General features: G+C 45.8%; 1 protein-coding gene across 1 annotated transcript; it reads right to left on the bottom strand.

Annotated features, from left to right (window-relative positions):
* Positions 1-4: 4 nt before the first annotated feature.
* CLUL1 (clusterin like 1) lies at positions 5-22,456 on the bottom strand. Its single transcript, XM_040974027.1, has 7 exons — positions 22,351-22,456; positions 20,980-21,128; positions 14,165-14,332; positions 10,305-10,737; positions 5,913-6,050; positions 4,447-4,661; positions 5-190 (listed from the first exon to the last, which is right to left on the bottom strand). The coding sequence occupies exons 1-7, from the start codon at positions 22,454-22,456 to the stop codon at positions 5-7; spliced, it is 1,395 nt and encodes a 464-aa protein (XP_040829961.1).
* Between the last annotated feature and the right edge of the window lie 226 nt (positions 22,457-22,682).

The following is a 22,682-nucleotide window of genomic DNA, read 5'->3' as shown; positions in this document are numbered from 1 at the left end:
CTTCTCAAGTTCTGAAATGTTCTTCAAAATGCTGTCGAAGTTTTGCTGCCATGTAGTCAACAAAGCTAGAACTCTCAGAAGTTTCTTCAAGAAGCATCGTTAGTGTGAAATTTGGGGCAGGCGAAAAGCTTAAGTTTACTTTCATTTCATCTTGTTTGGTTGAATTTCTTTCATGAACACTTGGAACTTCCTAGAAAAGAATCATACGGTAAAGGATTAGTAAATACCAGTGTGCCTTTGACATTCATTTAAAAATGTATTTACTTGAGAGAGAGAGACGGAATCCCCGTCTACTGATTTGATGTCAGATGGCCCACCAGCCAGGTCTGAGCTGGGCTGGACTGGGCTGAAGCCAGGAGCTAGCTGGAACTCAGTTCAGGTCTCCCACGTGGGTCATAGGGATTCAACGGCTTGGAGCTACCACCTGGTGCCCTCCAGGGTCTGAATTAGCCTGCAGGGAAATCAGGAGCCAGAGCTGAGCGTCAGACCCAGACACACTGACACAGGATGCAGGCATGCTGATCCTTGTCTGAACTACTTGGCCAAATGTCACATGCCAGAAGAGGTTAAGTTTTGCTGACAGAAGACACCATCCTCAGCATTTCAGGTTTCAAATCACAAAAACCTATCTCTCATCCGCATTCCGTATCCATGGCTGGTATGGAGATTACAGCAGACACTCGACCTTGGTGGATCGACGTGCAGCTCCTGGCTAGCAGAGGAGCGCAATGCTTTCCTTGTGCTCTCAGCAGAGGAGAATAGATAAGCACACAGGCTTGTCCCTGTGTCAGCTTGGAAATGCAATGATCCTTAGGGTTGTGCTCATGTTGTGTTGGCCACAGTGCGCCGTTTAACCAGCTGAAGACTCGGCACTGCAAGCGGGAAGGAGGAAGTTTGCTGAGCCCTGCAGTCCATGCCAGGCATGAGGTGTCATGCCAAATTTGGTGCTCAGTTTTCCTGGAAAACCTACAATTTATGGTTGTGTGGGTGCTTTTTAGCAAGGACCAGTTGTGAAATACACTAGTTGGTTACTCTCCTAATTCTCATATGCATATACTTTGATTTTAATCATTTGCATGCAGTTCAACTGATGTGCCACTTGATAGAACCTCAAATGAACTATTTTGGAAATATTTTCAAACAAATTTTCATATCAAGAACAAAAACAACAACAAAGCATTATGAGGCCAAATGTAAAGGGTATTTTTGTAATTCTAGCTTAGAATAAAGAACTCTCCTTTTAGGAATTTAATAAGTAATGGTAAACATAATCTGAGGCCATAACTTTGTCTGCTGGAATTTGTCTAGTTGCTCCATAAGCCTTCCCTGCCGTTTTATGAGTTTGCACTTTGCATGAAGAAACCAGAGCTGACTTGAGAAACAGGTTTCCCAGGTAGTTCAGGCAGCTGGTTAAGTCTTTTCATTCTGTAGAAATGTTGCCTGAATTTGGATTCCAGTCTACTAGTTGTGTGAGCTCACACAAATTGCTCACCCTCTTTTATGCCTTACTTGTGAAAATAATACTACTTCTGTCTAGTTTTATTTGGAGCCTCCAGTGATCTGGTATATGGAAAAAATTCTTAGAATATGGCCCAACACACAGAGTAAATGCCCCTTAGTGGTCATGATTCTTAGGATTGCAGCTTTTTTTTTTTAAGGTTTTTTTATTTTTTTTGAAAGAGTGAGAGGGAGAGACAGATCCTGCATTCACAGATTCTCTCCCCAGGTGGCTGAAGCAGCCAGAGCTGGGTGGGGCAGACCAAAGCTGGGAGCCATGAGCTTCTCGTTCTCCTATGTGGGTGCAGGGTCCCAAGGCCTTGGGCCATCTTCTGCTTTCCCAGGCCGTTAGCAGGGAGCTGGCTGGGAAGTGGGGCAGCCGGGTCTTGAACCAGCGCCCATAAGAGATGTTGACACCACGGGCAGAGGTTTAGTCTGCTATACCACTGCACTGACCCTGGTTGTAACTTTCTAAAGCTTGAAAACACTGATGAAATAAAAAAAAATTTAAGGCAAGAATATTTTTCTTATGAAAAAATCCATATATCTGAGAATGACCAAATATATTGGATTATCTTATCCTCCCAGAATATAATCGGCTAGTCATAGAACCACAAAGTCAGCAGGCAATGGAGCAGCGGCTTTCAAAACCCTTTGCTGGTGGCTATATTAGTAAACAATTAGGAACTCCAAAAAATTTCCAAAAAGGTGACGTTAAAAGGTATTTTACAGAGGCAAACATTTAGCTTAGCATGTAAAAGCCCCTGTGCTCCATCAAAGGGTCGGGGCCCCCTTCCTCTCTGCTTCCTGACCCAGCTTCCTAGGGATGCAGGTGCCGGGGGTGGTAGTCAGTATGCCAGCAGCTGAGTGGCTGCCACTGCTGTGGAAGACCTGGGCCGCACTCCCAGCCTGACCATTGTGATTGCTTGAGAAGTGAGCTGGTGCACAGGAATTCTCTCTCTACCTTTCAAGTAAAAATCTAAAAAGGAAGATTGAACGTTTTCCATGAACTTCTTAAATCCTAGCACATTTCACACCATGACTCAAAAACGCTTGTATGCTCAGTGAGGAGGTTTGGCGTAACACATAATGCATCTGCATTTTGTGTCAGAGTGCCTAGGTTTGGGTCTGAGCCTGGCTCCTGAGTCTTGCTTTGTGCTTATGTGGACTCTGGGAGGCAGCAATGAAGGATTAAGTAACTGGTCTCTTGCCACATGTGTGGGAAACCTGGATTGAATTCTCAGCTCCTGGATTCAGCCCAGAGTGAATGCAGAGTGAATCAGCAGCAGTTGGGAGCTTTGTCTCTCTGCCTCTTAAGCAAATGACAATTTTTTTAAAAAGATTTATTTATTTCTATTGCAAAGTCAGATATACAGAGAGGAGGAGAGACAGAGAGGAAGATCTTCTATCCGATGATTCACTCCCCAAGTGACTGCCATGGCCGGATCCGTAGATCCAATCCAAAGCCAGGAACCAGGAGCCAGGAACTTCCTCCAGGTCTTCCACATGGGTGCAGGGTCCCAAGGCTTTGGGCCGTCCTCGACTGCTTTTCCAGGCCACAAGCAGGGAGCTGGGTGGAAAGCAGGGCCAATGGGATTAGAACCAGCACCTATATGGAATCCCCGCACATGTAAGGCGTGGACTTTAGCTACTAGGCTACTGTGTGGGGCCCAGCCTCAATGTGTTTTTGTGGTCCAGGAGAAAGTATGCTGTGTGAGGTTGAACGGCTGTGTTCCAAGATTTTGAGTGTCCGCTCCGTCTCCCTCAGGGTCACTTCGAGTCCTGCAGGGCGCCACACTGGCGCAGGCAGCTGGAGTGTTTCTAAAGCTCCCGGTGTACAGTGTATGCCCAAACCCAGCAAAATGTTTGAAATGCATTCATAGTTTAAAAATAAAAGATATTTACATATTGTGAAAATTTTTTGCCCCTAATCTTGCCTTGCAACAAAAATTAATTTATACTTTAAATTTCATTTTTGATGTCTCTAATATAAGGAATCTACACAAATTACTGTTTGCCCATATCAGGTGGAAAAGCTAAGAGTAAGTTTTGGAGTCGAATTTTCTTTAAGATTTACTTTATTTACTTGAAAGGCAGAAAGTAAGTGGAGGGGAGCAGGGAGGCACAGTCTTCCATCTTCTATGCCACTCCACAAATGGCCACAATGGCTGCGGCTGGGCCAGGCCAAAGCCAGGGGCCCGAAGTGATCTTAGCGGGCGCCAGCGTCAGAAACGGGGGCTTAACTGCAGAGCTCTAACTCTGACCCCAGGAGTCGAATGTTCCACTCAGATGGCTTGTGATTGTCATCTTTTAAAAAATTACATTTGGGCCCGGCGTGGTGGCGCAAGTGGTTAAGTCCTCGCCTTGCACGCCCGGGATCCCATATGGGCGCCGGTTCTAATCCCGGCAGCCCTGCTTCCCTTCCAGCTCCCTGCCTGTGGCCTGGGAAAGCAGTCGAGGACGGCCCAAAGCTTTGGGACCCTGCACCTCTGTGGGAGACCCGGAAGAGGCTCCTGGCTTCGGATCGGCATAGTATCGGCCCGTTGCGCTCACTTGGGGAGTGAATCATCGGACGGAAGATCTTCCTCTCTGTCTCTCCTCTCTGTATATCCGCCTTTCCAATGAAAAAATAATAAAAATAAATCTTTAAAAAAAAAAATTACATTTGCCAGATATCTACAAGGTCACCTCAATCAGTTTTAGCTCTATAGCCAGAAGCAGAATTAGCTACTCTGGATTACGAAATACTTTGTGTTTGCAGGAGATTTTCTTTGTAGAGTTGCTTATTTGCTAAATATCCTGACCTTCATTAAGTCAACTTAGCTTGAGTGCAATCAGAATGGAAATATAAATATTCCTCTCTAGCTGTTTTTCACGTATAGATGTAATTACTAAGTAAATTAATGGGAAGATGAAATATGCACATGTGGCGTTCCTATCTGGCCTTACCTTGGTTGAATTAAAGGTGCTCTCAGTTGCTGGCATCTGGTTTGCCAGTTCAGACACCCAGCCGAACTGTTCTCTCATCTTCTGCATGAGATACGCGGTGTCCTGCACGTGGTACTGGGTCATCTGCAGGATGCGGGTATACTGCTCCCCGGACACATTGACCAGTCGGACGGCCTCTCCCAGCTCTGTGTGTAGTTCAGGTACATCAGGACAGTCTAGCAGAGAAGAAAGTAGCATGGTCAGAGAAAAGGTCCCCAAGACCTGGAGTGGGGTGACATGGGCTACCATCCCAGCTCCCCTCCTCTCTTCCCCTGCTGTGAGAGTTCCTGGTGTGTGCCAGGTGATCTGGGGTGACTGCTCCGTAGAATGGCTTTGTTCTCAGGGATCTTCTTGGGTCCTCTGAGTTGAGGCCTAGACAGTGTAAAGGATTCGACCAAAGTCCCGCAGGCTGGTGTGCTTGGTTCATTCACTGAGGCATGAACTGTGTTGTCCAACCTGTTGCTCTGAGCCATTAGCCGCACTTTTAAAATTTCTCTCTCTTGGTTTTGGTGAGATAAAAGCATAAGAATCAAAATCTCTTCCATTAAAAAAAAATTCATTTTGAAATATTACTTGAGAAAGATCCTATGTGTTAATTTATTCCCCCAAATGCTCATAATAGTGCCAGCAGCCAGGAACTTAGTCTAGGTCTTCCACATGGGTGGCAGTGACCCAAGAACTTGAGCCATCCCCTGCTTCTAAGGTGTGTATCAGCAGGAGCTGGAGTAAGGAGTAGCACCGGATTCAAACCCTGAATTCAGATATGGGATCTGCACTTAGCTGGCCGTGTAACCACCTGTCCCAGCAGGTGGGAGGAGTGATTTTAGTTAGAGGAAGGACAAGGAATAAAGGGTAGGACAAGAAAAAGGAAGATTACTTCCACTCTCAGCCAGAACCTGGGATGGGGTGGGGAAGGGGGCAGGGACGCTTCCTAGGGTTTGGGAAAAAGTCATTAACTCGTTAATTTATCTGCCAGCAAAGAGCCAATGCCGTGCTTTTAAAGTATCATGTGACTAAAGCTTTGCTTGCTCAGTGAGAAGTCCTTCATTAATAGGTTTTCATTGGCTGTGCAGGAAGACGGAAAGAGTTGCCCTATTTTGTTCATTGTTGTGTGCACGTGTGTGTGTGTGTGTGTGTGTGGTGCGCACACATGCACATACTCATTTTGATCTTTCCTCATAAAAGATTTGGTCCTTAGCCATAAAAATGTCACAGGAACAATTAAGTAATTAAAGAAAATGGAAAGATGAGCTGATATACTTTGGAGTAAGAAAAATTTATAAAATCACATTGACCATCCCCACGTGGAAATGAGCAGGCAGAAAAATATCAGAAGGAAAGAAAATGATTCCACAGTGCTTATGGAAGTGAGATTTTTGATCTTTGACCAGAATATTATTGAAATTTCAGAAAAAAAAATCACTTACCCTCAGATAAGTAGTCTTGGCATTTCTGGCATCTTGCCTGAAATTTGAAACATCCCGACAAGTTCTGGCTCAGCTCCCCACACAGTCCTCTGTCCTGCTTAGATGGTGTCTTCAAGGTCAGGTTTCCAAGGCCAGCGTCTGTGGAATTCACACATGGATGTCCTTAGAGCTTGCTTGAAAGAGCAGGGGAGTGTGACATTGCTTTGTCTTACATGATTTCAAAATGTTTTTCCATACTCAGACATGGGGCTGGTGTTGGTACAAATATTTGCTAGGACAATTTGATTTTTTTTTCCTTAATTCTTTATTTTAAAAATATTTATTCATTTATTTGAAAGGCAGAGTTAAAGAAAGATTGAGAGAGACAGAATAATTGATCCTCAATGCATTGGTTCACTCCCCAAATGGACTCAAATTCAGGGCTGAGTTGATCTGAAGCCAGGAGCCAAGAGCCTCTTTAAGGTCTCTGATGACATGGGTGGCAGGGGCCCCAAATACTTGACTCATCGCCTGCTCTTTCAGGCATATTAACAAGGAGCTTGATCAGAGGTAAAGCATCCAGGGTTCGACCAGCACCCATATGGATGCCAGAGCCACAGATCTACCCACTGTGCCACAGCAGCCCCCTTGACATGATTAATTATTGCATATATCCTTGAGGAATCTCATTTCTAGAGAGCAATTGTTAGTGTATAAATACATACATACTTCATTACTCAAAGAATTTCTATTTTCTAGAAAAGTCTGTCAAATGGAAAATTGGCAGTTCCTAATAGACTGACATAAGGAAAACGTGATTATCAACATATAAACTGGTGATGTTATCTGATGATTCATCTTCAGTGTTATAAAATGAGACATTTTGATTTTGAGACAATTTGTGAAGTTCATTGTTGAAAAGCCTGTGTAGCTTTGCTGGAATGTCCAGTGTGTAAGGTAACCATCTCCTTGGTGGCCAGAAAGTCACCTCCTCACATCTTGCCTTCCTGGGCCCTCTCTGCTCCCCAAAACCTGCTGTGAGGAGGCCCTCCAGAGACCACATCCCTCCTGTATGCAGTGGTGCTTGCTTGCTTTGTTTCTGCCTTAGACAAACAACCTCCTGAGGAGAGGGCCTTGGCTTTGACATCTTGACAGCATTCTCTAAATATTCTGCCCTTCCCCTGATAAAGTACCAATGTCTACTTGTCTGTCTGCCTTCCTGTGGACTGAGCTGCTAGAAGTCAAGGCTGTGGCATCATCATGGCTTCATTCATAGCATCTTGGTTAACACCTGTGCATAGATCAGGACTGGCAAAATCCAGGTCCCTAAACAATAGTTCTCCATTTTGCACCTATGGCAGCATCCCATGACCCCAGTCAAGCTGTGACAGCATCTTTCTAGGCAGCAACTTCCAGTGCCCTCACTGAAGGTAAATTATCCATTTTCCCCTTTATGTCTCAGTCTCCCCATGAGAAAATTAGGGCAGACTCGCATTCCCAAAGGCAGAATTAGACCAGATCTTCTGGTATCCTGTGCATCGTCAAGCTCCAATAGATCACAACCTCGTCTGTTCTGACCAGGGATTTATGAGAAGGTCATTGCAAGAGCTATTGTGTCCTCTCTCGATAAATTCAGGAACTAAGGTCTGTAAAGATCAAGGCAGGGAGAGAAAATTTCCCGTATTGAGATGAAAATTGGACCACACTCAATAAAATAATAAATAACATCTAATAGCAAGATCTTTCGAGTTATTTACCCTCTCTTTTTCATAGTAATTGTGTTTTAGCTACTTTTCTAATTTTGGCTCTTGGAATGATTCTAATCAACTGGGTCCATCCTTGATAGCTGCCACTCACACAGGACTTGCTCAGTAAATGTCAGTCGTTGTCATCAGCAAGGTGTTATGTATTAGTTCCACATGACCGCTCTACAAGATGACTACAAATTGAGTGGCTCGAGATGGCATAACCCTGTTAGAATGGATTTTTTCCATGTCCATGGACTGAAGTGTGTCTTCCTGAGCTAACATCCAGATGTCAGCAGGGTGGGCTTCTTGTGAAGGCTCTAGGGAAGGTCCCACATGCATATGGTGCCCAGGTTCTAGAGACCTTTCTATAGTGGACTGGCTGCCAAGTCAGCCAGGTAGGGCTAGGTCCTTAGGCTGCCAGCTCCATGTTGTTGTAATGTGACTAACTGCAATGAACCCACCTTGATTGTGATAATTTTCTCCCTATTTTAAACATCAGTGAACCATCAATTTTAATTCCACCTGCAACCTTATTTTATCCTTTTGCCACGTAACACAACAAACTTTCGGGTAAAGTATATCTCAGGGTATGAATATCTTGGCAGCCATCATTCTGCCTGTGTCAAGGCAAAGCTCAATTCATTAGGCAGATTAGGGGCAATAGGCTCATTCTTTACCTACCACCTGTCTGGATATGCAAATGTTCTGCAGCCCTGCTTGTCTCTTGGTACATAGTCTATTTTTCTTCATCTAGGAAGAGAACATTTCCTCTGTTGAGCTTGCTGCATGTTGTCTGGATAGAGAAGGGTACTGGAAAAAAGGAACAGAATACTATAATGTGGGCTTTTGAAAAGTTGCATTTACAGGGATCCTGAAAATCCAGGTTATGACGGAGGCAGGGGTGATATAGATACACAAGGACCAGGGTGAATGAGCCAGCTGAAAGTAGAGGGGCTGGTTGTAGGTGTGTGGATGAGAAGGAACCCTAGTGAACAGTGGAAAGCCACATTCTTAGTGGGAGTTGCAGTGGCAAGGCAAGTAAGATAATGGTGTGTCATTGTTGTCCTGTGCATATTTGAAAGAACAACACAAAGGTTGCTTCACAATGCAGAGTTCTGCTTTAAGAAACACAAGCTGAACTGACACTTCAAGACAAATTACATCTACTTAAAGGGTCGGAGGAGACTGACTTGATGTCACTCCAGCATTGATATAGTTGGTCTCCCACCCTGATGCTGCTGAATATTTGATGAATTCCAAACCTCAGAATGGACTAGCAGACAAAACACCTGATTTACAAGAAAAGTCTGCAGGACCCTGAAATAGAATTATAGAACCCAACAATTCTGGGAATGATGGCTGTGCCCCAATCATGAAACCATGAGCCCAGAAGGCTGTAATGCTGTGTTTCCTGGTTTTGGTTTCTGTGATGTGTGTTGGCTACCCTGGCCAGCCACACAAGGCCGTGGCAGTTCTGATGATCCAATGGAGATGTTTCCAGTTACAGCTGATATAATTGGAAAACAGTCAGCTAGAAGACACCTGTGTAATTTTTCATCTCAGAGGGGAGCAGTTTCTCACTTGGTCTATTGGTCCCTGATAGCTAAACTCAGGGAGACAGTTCCCGTACGTGGCTTGTGGGTAGCCCTCATTTATGAAACGCTTCATCTCAGCCATTGCGAAGGAGCCTGAAGAAGGTATCTGCTGCCTTCTAACATAAAGCAGCATTCTTATTCGGACAGTGAATATTACAGGGGGCAAGATTAGTGTTGCTAGAAAGCAATTTCCTATCCTGTTACAGTTTCTGTAGTTTTGGGTTTTCTGTGGGTGTGTTCTGTGGTTTCATGCATTAGTGTTATGATTGAAGGAATTTCAATTGTATTTGCTAGGAGGTCAGGGAAGGCACTGACCTGATTAAGGTGAGAGGAGGTTTCAACACTGGCTAGGCCCTGAAGACTCTAGACTCATTATAAATAGAGAAAATAGACAATGTTTATGCAGAATAACACTGAACATCCACATGAGCTGTAATAGAGGAGGGAGCTGTGTTGTTGTTCAGTTGTCACCGTATTAGCATTTTCTTTTTCAGTTGAAAAAATTGCTCTAAAGAGAAGAAAGCTACACTAGCGTTCTCAACAATGATGGGAAAGGATGGTGTTTGGCAAACTTCAAAGCTTCTTTTAAGATGCCCTGAAACTTGAGATTATACATAAATTGAGATTTGAGGAAACACTGAACCTGTTACAGTAGTGGCTAACATCCTTGCCTTGCACACATTAGGGATCCAATGTGGGCGCTGGTTCATATCCCAGCAGCTCCACTTCCCATCCAGCTCCCTGCTTGTGGTCTGGGAAAGCAGCTGAGGATGGTCCAAAGCCTTGGGACCCTGAAGCCATATGGGAGACCCAGAAGTGGTTCCTGGCTCCTGGCTTTGGATTGGCTCAGCCCCTACCGTTGTGGCCACTTGGGGAGTGAACCAGCAAATGGAAGCTCTTTCTCTGTCTCTCCTTCTCTCTGTTAATCTGACTTTCTAATAATACATAAATAAACATAACCAAAAAAAGAAATATTGCACAGTGACTCAGAGATGGCCATCACCTCTGAGGCTAAGCAAAACTCGACTCTAGGATAACCATGCCAGTTAAAGTAGTCTTCTCCCACTTGCCTTTGTCTTGTTTCGGTGAATGCTCTTCCGTGTTCAGGGTCTTGGTGATGACATCACTGACTTTTTCATAAACAGAAACACCAAAATTAAAAAACATCTGGAAAAAATTGGGAATGTCCCAAGTCTGCACAAGATCTGCTTTTTGATTTGGCTCTTTGGATAAAGCTGGAAAAAAATAAGGTTCAATGGAGTCTGTGTCTGACATGAAATATAGTTGAAAAGTCTCATCGAATCCTTGCTGCATCTGTTTGAAGACTGCAAAACTCCTGTTAAAGAGAGATTCCACATCCATGGTCAACTGGCTGAACACATCCTCTATATGGTTCAATTGCTCATCTTCCTCAATGTACTTTTCACTGGCAGGGCGGTCTTTTTCAATATCTTCATGGAGAGGAAACAGAAATTGATGTATCTTCCTGAAAAACTGTTCGATCTGTGGGGTAAAGTAGGGATAGAAATGAAATTAAAATGAATTTTTTTCCTGGGCTACTTACTGCAGATTTTATTTTATTTAAAAATTACTTACTCAAAAGATACAGGGGGAGCAGAGAGGGGGAGTAAAGGAGGGAGGGAGAAAGAGAGAGAGAGAGATGAGTGAGAATGAATGTTTCATCCACTGTTCACTCCCCGAATAGCAACAATGGCCAGGGCTGGGCCCAGCCCAAACCAGGAGTGAAGAAAGGGAATCCCATGTGTAAGGCAGAACCCAGGCGTTTGCACTGTCTTCTGTTAACTTCCCAGGTGTGTTAGCAAGGAGGGTGCCGGAATTCAAACCACTGCTTATAATGCGATGCTGCTATCCAGGTGGTGGCTTAACCTACCATTTCACAACACTAGTCCTCATCTTACTGCAATTTTGAAAGTGAACTTGCATAGTTATCATAAATCTAGAGTAATTCTGGGCAAGCTCAAAAAAGTACTTAACTCCTCCCCCCTCCCCCCGATTTATTTACTTTCGTTGGAAAGGCAGATCTATAGAGATCTCTGTCTACTGGTCCACTTCCCTAATGGCCATAATGGCCAGAGCTGGGCTGGTCCAAAGCCAGGAGCCAGTATGCTGGAACTGCTTCCAGGCCTCTCCTACCTAGGTGTAGGGTCCCAAGGCTTTGGCCATTCTCTGCTGCTCTCCCAGGCCACAATCAGGGAGCTAGATCAAAAGTAGAGCAGCTGGGACAAGAACTAGCACCCACATAGCATGTTGGTGCCACACAGTGGAGGTTCAAACTGTTGAGCCACAGTGCTGCCCCAAGGTGATTAACTTTAATATAATTTTTAAACTCTTGTACTGACTTTGACCTTGTGGAAATAAGATACGAAATTCCTCCTGGCTTATGTTTGCCCAGCAGTGGCCTAAAAGAGTCCAACTTTCAGTGTGGGTGTTATGGTGTAAACAGCTAAGCCACCATTTAGTATACTCATATATTAAAGTGACTGGTTCAAGACACAGCTACCCTGCATTTCTCATGCACCTGGAAGGCATCAGATGATCCCACGTGCGGGAGCCATTGCCTCCCGTGTGGGAGATCCAGGTAGGACTCCTGTATCCCAGGTTTGGCTAAGAACCAGTTGTTATGGGCATTTGAGAAGTAAACTGGTAGACGGAAAGTCTGTCTCTCCTTCTCATTCTACCTTCCAAAAAATCTTTTTGACGTTCAGCTTTTCAATCTAGTTGACAAACTATAGCCCTGTGGCAGTTGGCATGCCATTACCTGCAGGGCTTGAAGGAAATTGAACACTGAAAAGCAGCTTTTTGCCTTTCACTTCTGCTAATCTTCATTTATTATTATTATTATTACTATTATTATTTTGCCAAGTTAGTATCTTTGTGTCATTACACATGTACACTGAACTGTATGTGCTCAAAGATCTTAGTAGGTGCCTTAGGGTTGCTGACCTATTAACACTGCTGACAACCTTTGGCTGTAGTCAAAGTGCTAAAGTTCTACCTGTAGAATTCAGGGTATCGCCTGCAGAAGATTTTCCAGCCTTCCGTGCTCTGCTCTGTGTGACATGTCAGTCTAGGGAGACCATGGTTTCCCTCACAGGACAGGGCCATGTTGTCAGCCCATGAACATGTCTGTCACCCCTGTGCTGCCTAAGTAATTCAGGAGCTATCTTTGGAAGACTCATGCCTTTCTTTTTTTTTTTTTTTTTTTTTAAGATTTCTTTTATTTTTATTGGAAAGTCAGATATACAGAGAGGAGGAGAGACAGAGAGGAAGATCTTCTGTCTGATGATTCACTTCCCAAGTGACTGCAATGGCCAGTGCCGTGCTGGTCCGAAGCCAGGATGCAGGAACTTCCTCCAGGTCTCCCACGTGGGTGCAGGGTCCCAAGGCTTTGGGCCGTCCTCAGCTGCTTTCCCAGGCCACAGGCAGAGAGCTGGATGGGAAGTGGAGCTGCCAGGGTTAGAACCAGTGCCCACATGGATTCCTGGCACGTTCAAGGTGAGGACTTTAGCCACTAGGCCATGGTGCCGGGCCTGATTCATTCCTTTCTTAAGGATATATGGTCTAGGTAGATGATCTGCCTCTCCCTTGCCAGTTTTTGCTTCATTGATTCGATCCGTAAAAACAGAACTTTAAATCTCCCAAGAAAATTTTATAAGGTCACACAACTGGTCTAGAAGGAAATGGCCCCTAAATTTCCTGACTGCCAGCTCATGCTAATCCTATCATATCCTGGTGTATTGGAGAGTAACCATTGCTAAAAATAGAGCAGATGCCATTAACAGTGGAGGCAAATTAACCTGGCTCATTCTTTATCCCTATGTAATTGAGTGTGGCGCTGCCAAACTAGAGTCCAATTAGAGTGTGCTTTAGTACAGAGTGCAGTCCCACGCAATTTCGTGTTTGGCTCCATGCCTTGAGGGGGAGAAAAATTCAGGTGAGGTGGAGCCTTTTAGAGGGCAGAGCTCATTCTGCTCAGGTCATCCCACTCCATGATTCCCTCTGACCAGAAAATTGCCAAAACATACAAAAAAGAAAGTATGATTGGACCTATAGGACAGGCATGCAGAGTAAAAGAGACGTGGACAGTTGTGTAGGTATGTGTACATGTGTGTGAGATACACTTGAGAGGCCAAATGCTGGGGCCACTCCATCCCACGTTGGAGCACGGGTTTGAGTTCTATGGTTGCATTTCCGATCCAGTTTAGTGTTAATCCACCTGGAAAAGCAGTGGGAGACGATCTGCGTGCTTGGGCCTCTGTTGCCCGCCTGGGAGATCTGGGTGGAGTTTAGGCTTCTGGCTCCACTCTGGCTCTCTCTGGCCGTTGCAGTCACTTGGAAGTTAAGCCAGCCGATGAGATTCCCCCCGCTCCCACTCGCCCTGTGCTATGGATGTGTATTTCTGTTTTCTTCTTGTGACTCAGGCTTACGAATAAACAAGTCTTAGAGAAAATGAAGGCAAGTACGAGAAGGAAAAAAGTTCAGGAGGAAATGCCTTCAAATATTTGACTTCTAGGGAAAAAAGTAAATTATGTGGAAACCAGAGACTGCGATACTGTGATTCTGAACATAGTTCAGCATACCTTTATTAGATGACTCAAATAAAGGCAAGTAGATACAGCCCCTGCTCTCAAAGAGCTTACAATCTCACAGGAATGTGACAAAAGCCAGAAGGAGGGTGTTCCTGAGAGAAGTTTACAGTGATGTTAACATGAGAGGTGAATGCAATATGGATGCTCTCACACTGGACATACACAGGCCACGGAGCGTGATCGTTAGTGTTACGATGTAAGCAGCAAGGGCCGATATCAGGTCAGGCATCTCTAACCTACATATTAATAACACCCAACTGAGAAGCAGGCTGAAGCGGGTGCGTGGGGCACTCTGAAATCTTGAGCTATTTCTCTCTTACCTTGTTTTTCACAGAGGACCACCTGGGTTGGCAGGTGGTATAAAATCTCATGCAGTCACTTTCCAGGCAGGGCGTGCATTCATCCCAGGAGTCTGCCGAAGATGCCTGGCACAGCCTTTCTTTTTCTTCCAGATGATCTTGAACTTCATTCATAAGTTTCAAAGCCTCCTAATTTAAAAGTGGAAACCAAAGTCCTGTTTCCATGTTGTGATACATTCCTTAGCAGATTCCCCTGATTAGCAAATGTACAGTCATTTGTACTTGTCTGCAGGGCCTGTGTGCCAAGACACCCGGTGACCGCCTGAATCCTTGAATAGCATGAAATCCCATATGTACTCTGTGGTTCTCTATAGATACAGACTAGTGATAAAGCTTAATTTGTCAATAGGCAAGGTAAGAGAACAGTAGAGAAATTATAACAACACTGTAGTCAAAGCCACCTAAAAGTTAAGAATTGTCTCTCTGGAATTTTCCATTTAGTGTCTTCTGAGTGCTGTTGAAACCATAGACTAACATCACTAAAGCAAAGCTGCAGATCAGGGCTCGGGGACTGTTCTAAACCCTTTGGGGATCCCCGCTCTTGCCAGGTCTGCTGTGGTGCCTTGCATGTGCCTCAGGAAAGGGGACTGCTCTGTCACTGTGCGAGAATGTGTGAATCTTACCCACCCGGCCATTCTCTCAAGTGACTGTTTTCTGCTAGGCATTAGGCTCCATGTGAGTGAACCTGTCCCCAAGATGGCATCTCAATCAGGGGCCAGGACTGGTTTCCCTGTCTATTTCTAAAGGGAATGTGGATGGTGCACTTTTAAAGTGGATACACTTTATTTTTTTTTCATCAATGCTTCCTTTTGTTGTTGTATGTAACTGGACACTGCAAGGAAGTCCAGTTGTTGGATTTCTAATAGGAAATTTCTTCCATGGACTGACTTGCTCTCCCATTGCAGAAAGGCTGTGGAGCAGCTTTTGTTTCGGGAGCACGCCCTCTTGTGGTGATGGCTGTGCTTGCTGTCTGGGCAGAGAAACCAACCTCCAGCAGTGGCACCTGTGTCTAAGAGCCTCAGCACAACAGGCCTTCCTTCTTGTGCACCTGCCCGGTACCTAGCCTCCCTACCAACGTAAACTTCTCCAGAGCAGCTGTTATGCGCTTAAAATGGAGCTCAGGGGAATTCGGGGGCCAGGGGAATTCTGGGGCCACGGGAGTGGGTGAGATAGTCTGTGCAGATGAGGGACAGCCTCTAAGATGTGAAAAGCCAGTGTGGGAGAAAAGTTTCTGTACTTAAGACCAACCTACCGTGCACTGGACAGAGAAAAAAAATCATCCCTTCTTGATCCATTGGAAGAGTCACCTGCACCCTGCCTCTTCCATCTGGCTTGCACTCTTCAGCCACCGTCATGGCAAAGTCCTTGTGCTAAGCCAGGCAGCATGTGCTCCTGCCACACAGGAAAGCCAGGAGGACCCCAGCCAAGCAAATACACCATATGACCCAAACAAGGTGTGTGTGTGTGTGTGTGTGTGTGTATCTTTGGGCTTTTCAAACCAGCTTCTTAAGAATGGTATTTCACTGGGGCAGGGAACAATATCTCCCAGTTTGTCTCAATCTGTCCTGATTTCAAATATTCTGCTCACTGTCCCCATCCACCAGAACTTGAACATTCCCAAATTCAAACTATACTCATTGTGTACCCTTATAAGGAAAGAGGAATAGAATAGGATCTGCATCTGAAGGTTTTTGTATTGTGGCAAGCATATAAAGACTTCTCAGACTACCAGAAACTAACACAGGTCCTTACCAAATCACACGTTCTGGAAAGATGGCCCTGGCTGAAGTGGAATCTCTGCTTCAGGAATGGCCTGTCCATTACTTTCTCCTCCCCTTGAATATTCCACCCATGGACAGAGGCCACACTTGCATATATTCCCCTAGTTCATAGCTCACCAACATAGCATATGAACCTGGGAGTGGGGCACTTGGCCGTGGGCTTCCCCATTTAGCAGGAGCTGTTGATAAATATCCGTAGGGAGGAGGTGAGTGGCAGGAGGAGGGGAGGATGGTGATGCCGAGTCTCCCAGCACGGGTGGTGCTCCTGCCTGTGGGAGGAAGGAACCAGCCCCACAACTGCCAGTTCATAATTTGTCCAAACCTTTTTTCTAGATATAAAGTGATTTTAAGTTGGGGATACTCAGGGTTAAACAGACTTTTTTTTCCCCCTAATTGAGTGCCCAAACTTAAAGAAGATAATTCAAGGGATTTTTATAGAATAAGTAGGTTCTTTTTTGTTCAGTTGTGACTCATTATTTTATGTTTTTAAGATTTAACAGCTGTAGTTCTAGCTACACAGTATACCAATAAACGTAACATTCAAAAGTCCTTCGAAGATGTTCAGATGAGGAGCTAGTGTGTTGCCCAGTGGTTACGAGTACAGGCTAAGATGGCCATGTGCCATGTTAGGGTGCTGGAGTTCCATCCCTGGCTCTGGCTCTGGCTTCCGCTTCCTGCTAATGCAGATCCTAGGGGGCAGCAGCAATGGCTCACACAGTTGGGTCCCTGCCACCTCTGCAGGAGACCTCACCTGAGTTCCTAACTCCTGGCCCCAGGCCTGTCTCAGCCCCAGCCATCGTGGGCAGTTGGAAAATGAACCAGAGGGTGGGAATGCATACTCTAGCCCTCGAAAAGCATTTTAATTGCTCATTATCTACAGTAAAAACACAACAAATTTCTAAGTTATAGATACTGAACATACCAGTTTATGAACTTGAACAATAAGCTTAAGGCTCAAAATAATTTCTTTTTAAAATGCTATTTCCCAGGGCCAGCACCATGGCATAGTAGGTTAAGCTTTCGGCTCAGCTACTGGTATCCCACCTGGGTGTGACTTTGAGTTCCAGCTGCTCAACTTCAGGTTTTTCTGCTAATGTGCTCGGGAAGGCAGTGAAGGCTAGCCCAATTTCTTGGACTTCTGCATTCAAGTGAGAGACCTGGCAGAACCTCCTGGTTTCAGACTGATTTAGATCAGTCCTGGGCGTTGAGCAGGCTGGACAAGATAGCTCCATCCATTGGCAAGTGTGTGGGTTGGTTTTGGAAGTGGGTGGACTGGGCAGGGTGGAGCAAACCTTAGCCCACCAGCAGGATCCAGGTTGGAATGCAGGTCATGCTGGGCTAGGCTATTGCACCTACTGAGGGATGGGAGCAGACTGAGCAGGGCCAGGTTGCAGCACCCAACAGCGAGAGTTGGGACTGGGGACTGGCTGGGTCAGGCCAGGCTGCAGCATCCAAGGCCAAGGCCAAGACAGGGGAGGGACTATGCCAAGCTGAGTCAGAGCAACTTGTGGCATGTGCAAGATCTGTGGCTGGGAACAGGTCTGGTTGGGGAGCTAAGGGGATTCCCTGACTGGGTTGTGAGTCCTGTTGGTGAGCATGAGGGCCGGAGCGGGGGCTGCAATCTGGTCTGGACATGACTGCAGTCTCCCTCAGAATGGGTGTGGACTGGGTCTGGGGTGTACCAGACTGGGCTAGATTCTAGCACCTATTGGCGCTTGTGAGAGCCAGGGTGGATGTAGGATGGGCCAGGCTAGGTCTCTGTCCCTGCTGAGCTATGCGTGAGCTGTGTCTGCGTGTGGACCAGGCTGTAGCACCTAACAGTAAGAACCGGAATGGGTGAAGGCCAGTCAGGAAAGGCCACCATTCCTGCTAGGACAGGAGGTGGACTAAGTAGAGCTGGCCCATGGACCCAACGACGGGTGCGAGATCTGGCACTGGGAGAAGTTCTGATGGAGGAGCTTGGGGAACTCCTCTGTCGGGACATAGTCCCTGCAGGAGAATGAAAGAACCACATAGGAAGCAACCCAGACCAGGTTAAGGTACCCACCAGTGTACATTTGGCTCAGATCTGGGGTGAGCCAGGCTGGGCCAGTTCGTATCACCTGCTGGCAAGTCTGAGCACCAGAATGGTATGTGGGTCATGCCAGTTGGGCTGCAATACTAGCCAGTTCATATTATGGCCAGGACTGGGACTGGCAGGGCTGGGCTAGGCTGTAGCCCCCACTAGCATGAGCTATAACTGGGGGTGGGCCAGGCAGGGCCAGGATACAGCACCCACTGGTAAATGCTGAGGTGAGGTGGGCCATGCCAGCCTGGGCTACAGCGCCCAACTAGCACACATGAGACCTGGGGAAGCAAAGGGGGCAACCCCAGTAAGGGGGCTGCAGTGAGGCTTCCCTGCTGGACCATTACTCCCACTGGTGAGCATGAGAACTGGGATTGGGGGCAGACTAGACCAGGCAGGGCTATAACACCTGTTGGCCTGCATGTGAGCTGGCTTGGAGGAGAACCAGGCTGGGCTGACTGTACCTACTGGTGCATGCATAAGCCAGAATAGGTGTGGACTGGTTGGGCTTTTCCACAGCATCAGCTGGCAGATGCTGGCACGGGGGCAGGAGGGTGGTGGGGGTCAAGGTACACTGCAGAACCACCTGTAGAATGCAAGATCCAGGAGTAAAAGTGGGCCCATTAAGGAAACAATAGGCACCTCCCTCTTGAGTTGTCACTCCCATTGGTGAGCATGAGAACCAGGACGAGGGGCAGCATGGATAGAGTGTGGCACCCACTGGCACGTGTGAGGGCTGGATAGTGAGGCTGGTTGGGGTGAACTAAATTTCAATGTCCATTGACATGTATGAGAGCTGAATGGGAGGCAGGACAGACTAGACTGGTCTGATGTACATACTGGCAAGCATTGGAACCTGGTGGGGTTATTTGGGGTTGCTCAACTAGGCTGCAGTTTCTACTGGTTTACATGATGGCTCAGTGTGTTTTGGGCAGGATCGGGCTGGACTGCAACACCCATTGGTTTGCATAGAAAACAGGGCTGGAATCAGAAATGACCTAGCAATTGCAACTACCAGTGTATGTTTTGGCTGATTTGGATGACAGACTGTGCTGGATCCTGTATTGGCAAGCATACACAAGAATCAGGTCTGGGATCACCTCAGATGAGGTTTCTTTGGTAATCCCCCCAACTGAACTGCTGGACTCAGAGCCCCAACCGTGGAGAGAATTGCAGGTTCCATGGTCTGACTGTGGAGTGCATGTGTCAGAGCTGGGTCTCCTCAGTGGCTCAGACAGAGCAGTGGACAGCACATCCAGGTGCACATGCAGTATATGGCAGTCCGTTGGGTCCTGCAGAGGACACCTGGTACCATAACAGAGGATGGGGGATAGAACAAATTGATCAACTACCCTAGCCAAGCGTTGGCAGTGAATACCTGGGCAAGCAGAGAGTCTAAGTGGACTATGTCAGCCATGGATTCTGCAGATATTTCATCCTGCTCAGAGTGGCGAGATCAGCAGTAATTTAGATCTGTTGAATTATCAAAACCACTTGAGTAGGACCCTCAGAGCATGCCCCACATTGGGGATCCTGGGATGGTTGAGAGGCTGGGTGTGGCTTCTCCCCTTAACTTGTCCTTCACCCAGACACAAGAAGGAAAAAAGAGAATGCGGAAACAATGGTCTCACCCACTTTCCTCTAGCCCTTAATCCTTCTTACCCTAATCAACTGCATAAAGGTCATCAAAAATAAAATTAAAAAAAAGATCTGTCTCTCTTGCTCTCCATAAATCTGATCTGCCTTTCAAAAAAAATCTAAAAAAAAAAAAAAAAAGATTTGGCTAATGTATTGTTTCATAGACACTGGCATTTTCTTGAAGTGTGAGCAAGTTGTTTGTGAGGCCCCTGGCAAGTGGTGCTCTCTCATTCTGCAAGCCTGGAGCAAGGCTCCTGGCCTCTGTTCCCTTGGAGCTCATTTCCATGGACTGCAGTTGGAGAGTGCTCAGGAGGTTTGATGAATTTTTACTGAGTTGATTTTGAGCCTAGATAACTAGATGGATATGAGACTCATAAAGATTCTAAGAAAGGACAAGTATTTGACCCAGTGAGTAAGATACTGGTTAAAGCAGATGTCCAGTACCATATCAGAAGCCTGAGCTGGACTTCAGCTTCCTGCTAATGCAGACCCGAGAGGCAGCAGTGATGGCTCAGGTACCTGGGTTCCTGCTACCCACCTGCGAGGCCTGGATTGAACTGCCAGCTCCTGGCTTCGGTCTGACCCAGGCCTGTTGTAGGCCTTCGGGGATTGAACCAGCAAATAAGAGTTCTGTCTCTCTCTTCTATGTCTCTTAAATAAATAATTACTTCAAAAAAGACATGAATAATTGAAGCTCAGTGAAAAAGCAAATGACAAAGCTGCTGATTCTTCAGCATGAGCTCTCTTGGTTGCACAACAACACAATATTGCGATGATCAAATCCAGTCTGGCAGGTTGGCTGGAAATTGCATGATTTCTGGAAGATTAGCTAAACGTTGACTTGCATGGCTAACAGCGAAGCTCACGCTACATGTATGTCATGCCATGAAAGATCAATGGAAATATTTAGGAGCAAGTGCCAACAATCTTTTAGTAGTACAATGTCAGAGGTAAAAAAGAAAAATTCACGAGACCATTCATCTAGCCAAAACCTTTCTAAACACTTTTGACTCACTCTCATTCAGAGGTGACTAACAACAGAAAGGACTTTTGAGAAAGAAACACTTTGCAAGCAGAGATGGATTCCCCAAACTTCTCTCTTTGAGGTGCTGCGACAGCCTGTTTTATAAGGAGTCTGTTCTTTGAAGAAATAAAATTTCCCTTCAAATTTTCCTCTAGCAGAGATTACCCTTCCAGAAAACTTCAGGAAAATAAGTCATTGATCAGACTCAAAGCATGGCGTTTATGGTGCAAATACGCTTAACAACAGGTGTGATGTTCAATGACTGTACCTGCTTTTCATCTTTGCATTTCTTCAGTGTTTCCATGAGTTTTGTATGTTCCTCCTCTCTTCTTTCCATCATGATTTTCATCTGCTTAATACCAATCAAAGCCATCTTCACCTCTCCATCCGCAGCTATCTCCCCAGCTTCAGATATACCTAAAAGGCATTATAGTGCTTCTGAGAGATCTGATCAGAGTAAATCAGTTCATCCATCTCCCATGTCCCCTAAATAGAGTCAGAACGGTTCCTCTATAGCCACATTCTCTGCAAGCTGAGCATGGCACATAGGCTGTGGGCAGCCGCATGCACCCGCGTGCCAAGTGCACAGTACCCTCTGTTCCTCAGGGCCCGTGCCTAAGCAAGTCACAGCTCGTGGAACCTCCTTCCTGTCAGTTGCCCCCTAGCCCTCTTTCATTTATCCATTTTCCTCCACGTAAGACTCAAGTATGTTTATATTAGTGAAAATTGTGAATTTTCTCCACAAACAATTTACATGAAATGCCCAGCAGGGACTTCAAACACTGTAAACAGTTTCCCTTTCAGCTGCAGTTAACCTTCCACAGAGACATTGAACTCAGGAGGTTTTTGCCGTACTCACACAGTAACTCTTAGAGCACAGGATTCCTTCATAATCCAGTAGATGTGTCCTACATACTGCCGGTAAGCCTACAGCAGGCTCCTCTTTCCACCCGAGTTGGTGGGGCTGCCTAAGAAGCTTATCTTTGCCTCTGATTTTCATTGTAGGCTCCAAATCAGCCTCATTGTAACTAATTGGTCCTGAAACGTAGTATCCAAAACATGAGGGGAATCTCAAAAAGTTTGTGGCAATTGTGTATCATGAAAAGGAAAAAAAAAAAAAAGCCCTCTGCATGGATTTCAAAACTTTTTGCACCAAAGTAAGCTTATCTGCAATTTCCACAAACTTCTTTAAGTACCCTCATTTATCATTGAGCAAAGGTCACAAGTTAATGGCCACAGCATAACCAGACTCAACGTAAGGATAACCGATTCTTTTACTAGCTTAAGAATAGTCACACAGATCATTTTAATAGTTGAAATTTTTCAAATGCTAAGTACAAAGTATTTCACTGTTCATTAAAGCCGTGCTAAGATGATGCCAAACATCTGGAGGATCCCAAAAAACACGCTGTCAAAAAGTTGGCAAGTTTTATCGACATGAGAGCAAACATCTGGATATGTGAATGCTGGCAGAGACTTGATTGGAATTTTCTATTTTTAGCCAGATGTTCAGGGTCCTCACCGCTTAATTTACGTGCCCAGAGAACATTTTGCTGTGAGAGGCAGGAACCACTGAGGCTCACTCCGAAGGCCCTTGGGGCAGGCAGACAGGCAGGACCCAGCCAGAGAGGAAACTTACTCTTCAGGTTGCCCCAGGGAGCAGGCTTGCGCTTCCACGTAGGGGCACAGCGGCCATCATTCAACCACAGCAGATGCACAAGGAATACCAGGAGGGGCAGCTCCATGTCCTGGTGATCACTGTGGAGGGAAAAGAAATGTGCAACAAAGGTCTCCCCTTAGCTTGGCTTTCTTCAGGGTCTGCGGCAAGCACGTGCTGTCCAAAGTGTTTCATGTTTTTTCTTTATGACTCAAGACAACTTATGCTAATGTGCCTGGGATGTAAGGAAGCTGGAAACACAAGTTAAGAAAACAAACAAGCCTTTCTCTCTGCTTAGCTTACATTCTTTGTCA

This window comes from Ochotona curzoniae, unplaced genomic scaffold, assembly GCF_017591425.1.
Source record: "Ochotona curzoniae isolate NIBS_2020 unplaced genomic scaffold, NIBS_Ocur_1.0 contig_2364, whole genome shotgun sequence".
Lineage (NCBI taxonomy): Eukaryota > Metazoa > Chordata > Mammalia > Lagomorpha > Ochotonidae > Ochotona > Ochotona curzoniae.
Note: the sequence above shows the minus strand (reverse complement) of the source record. Positions and strands in the feature narration are given on the sequence as shown.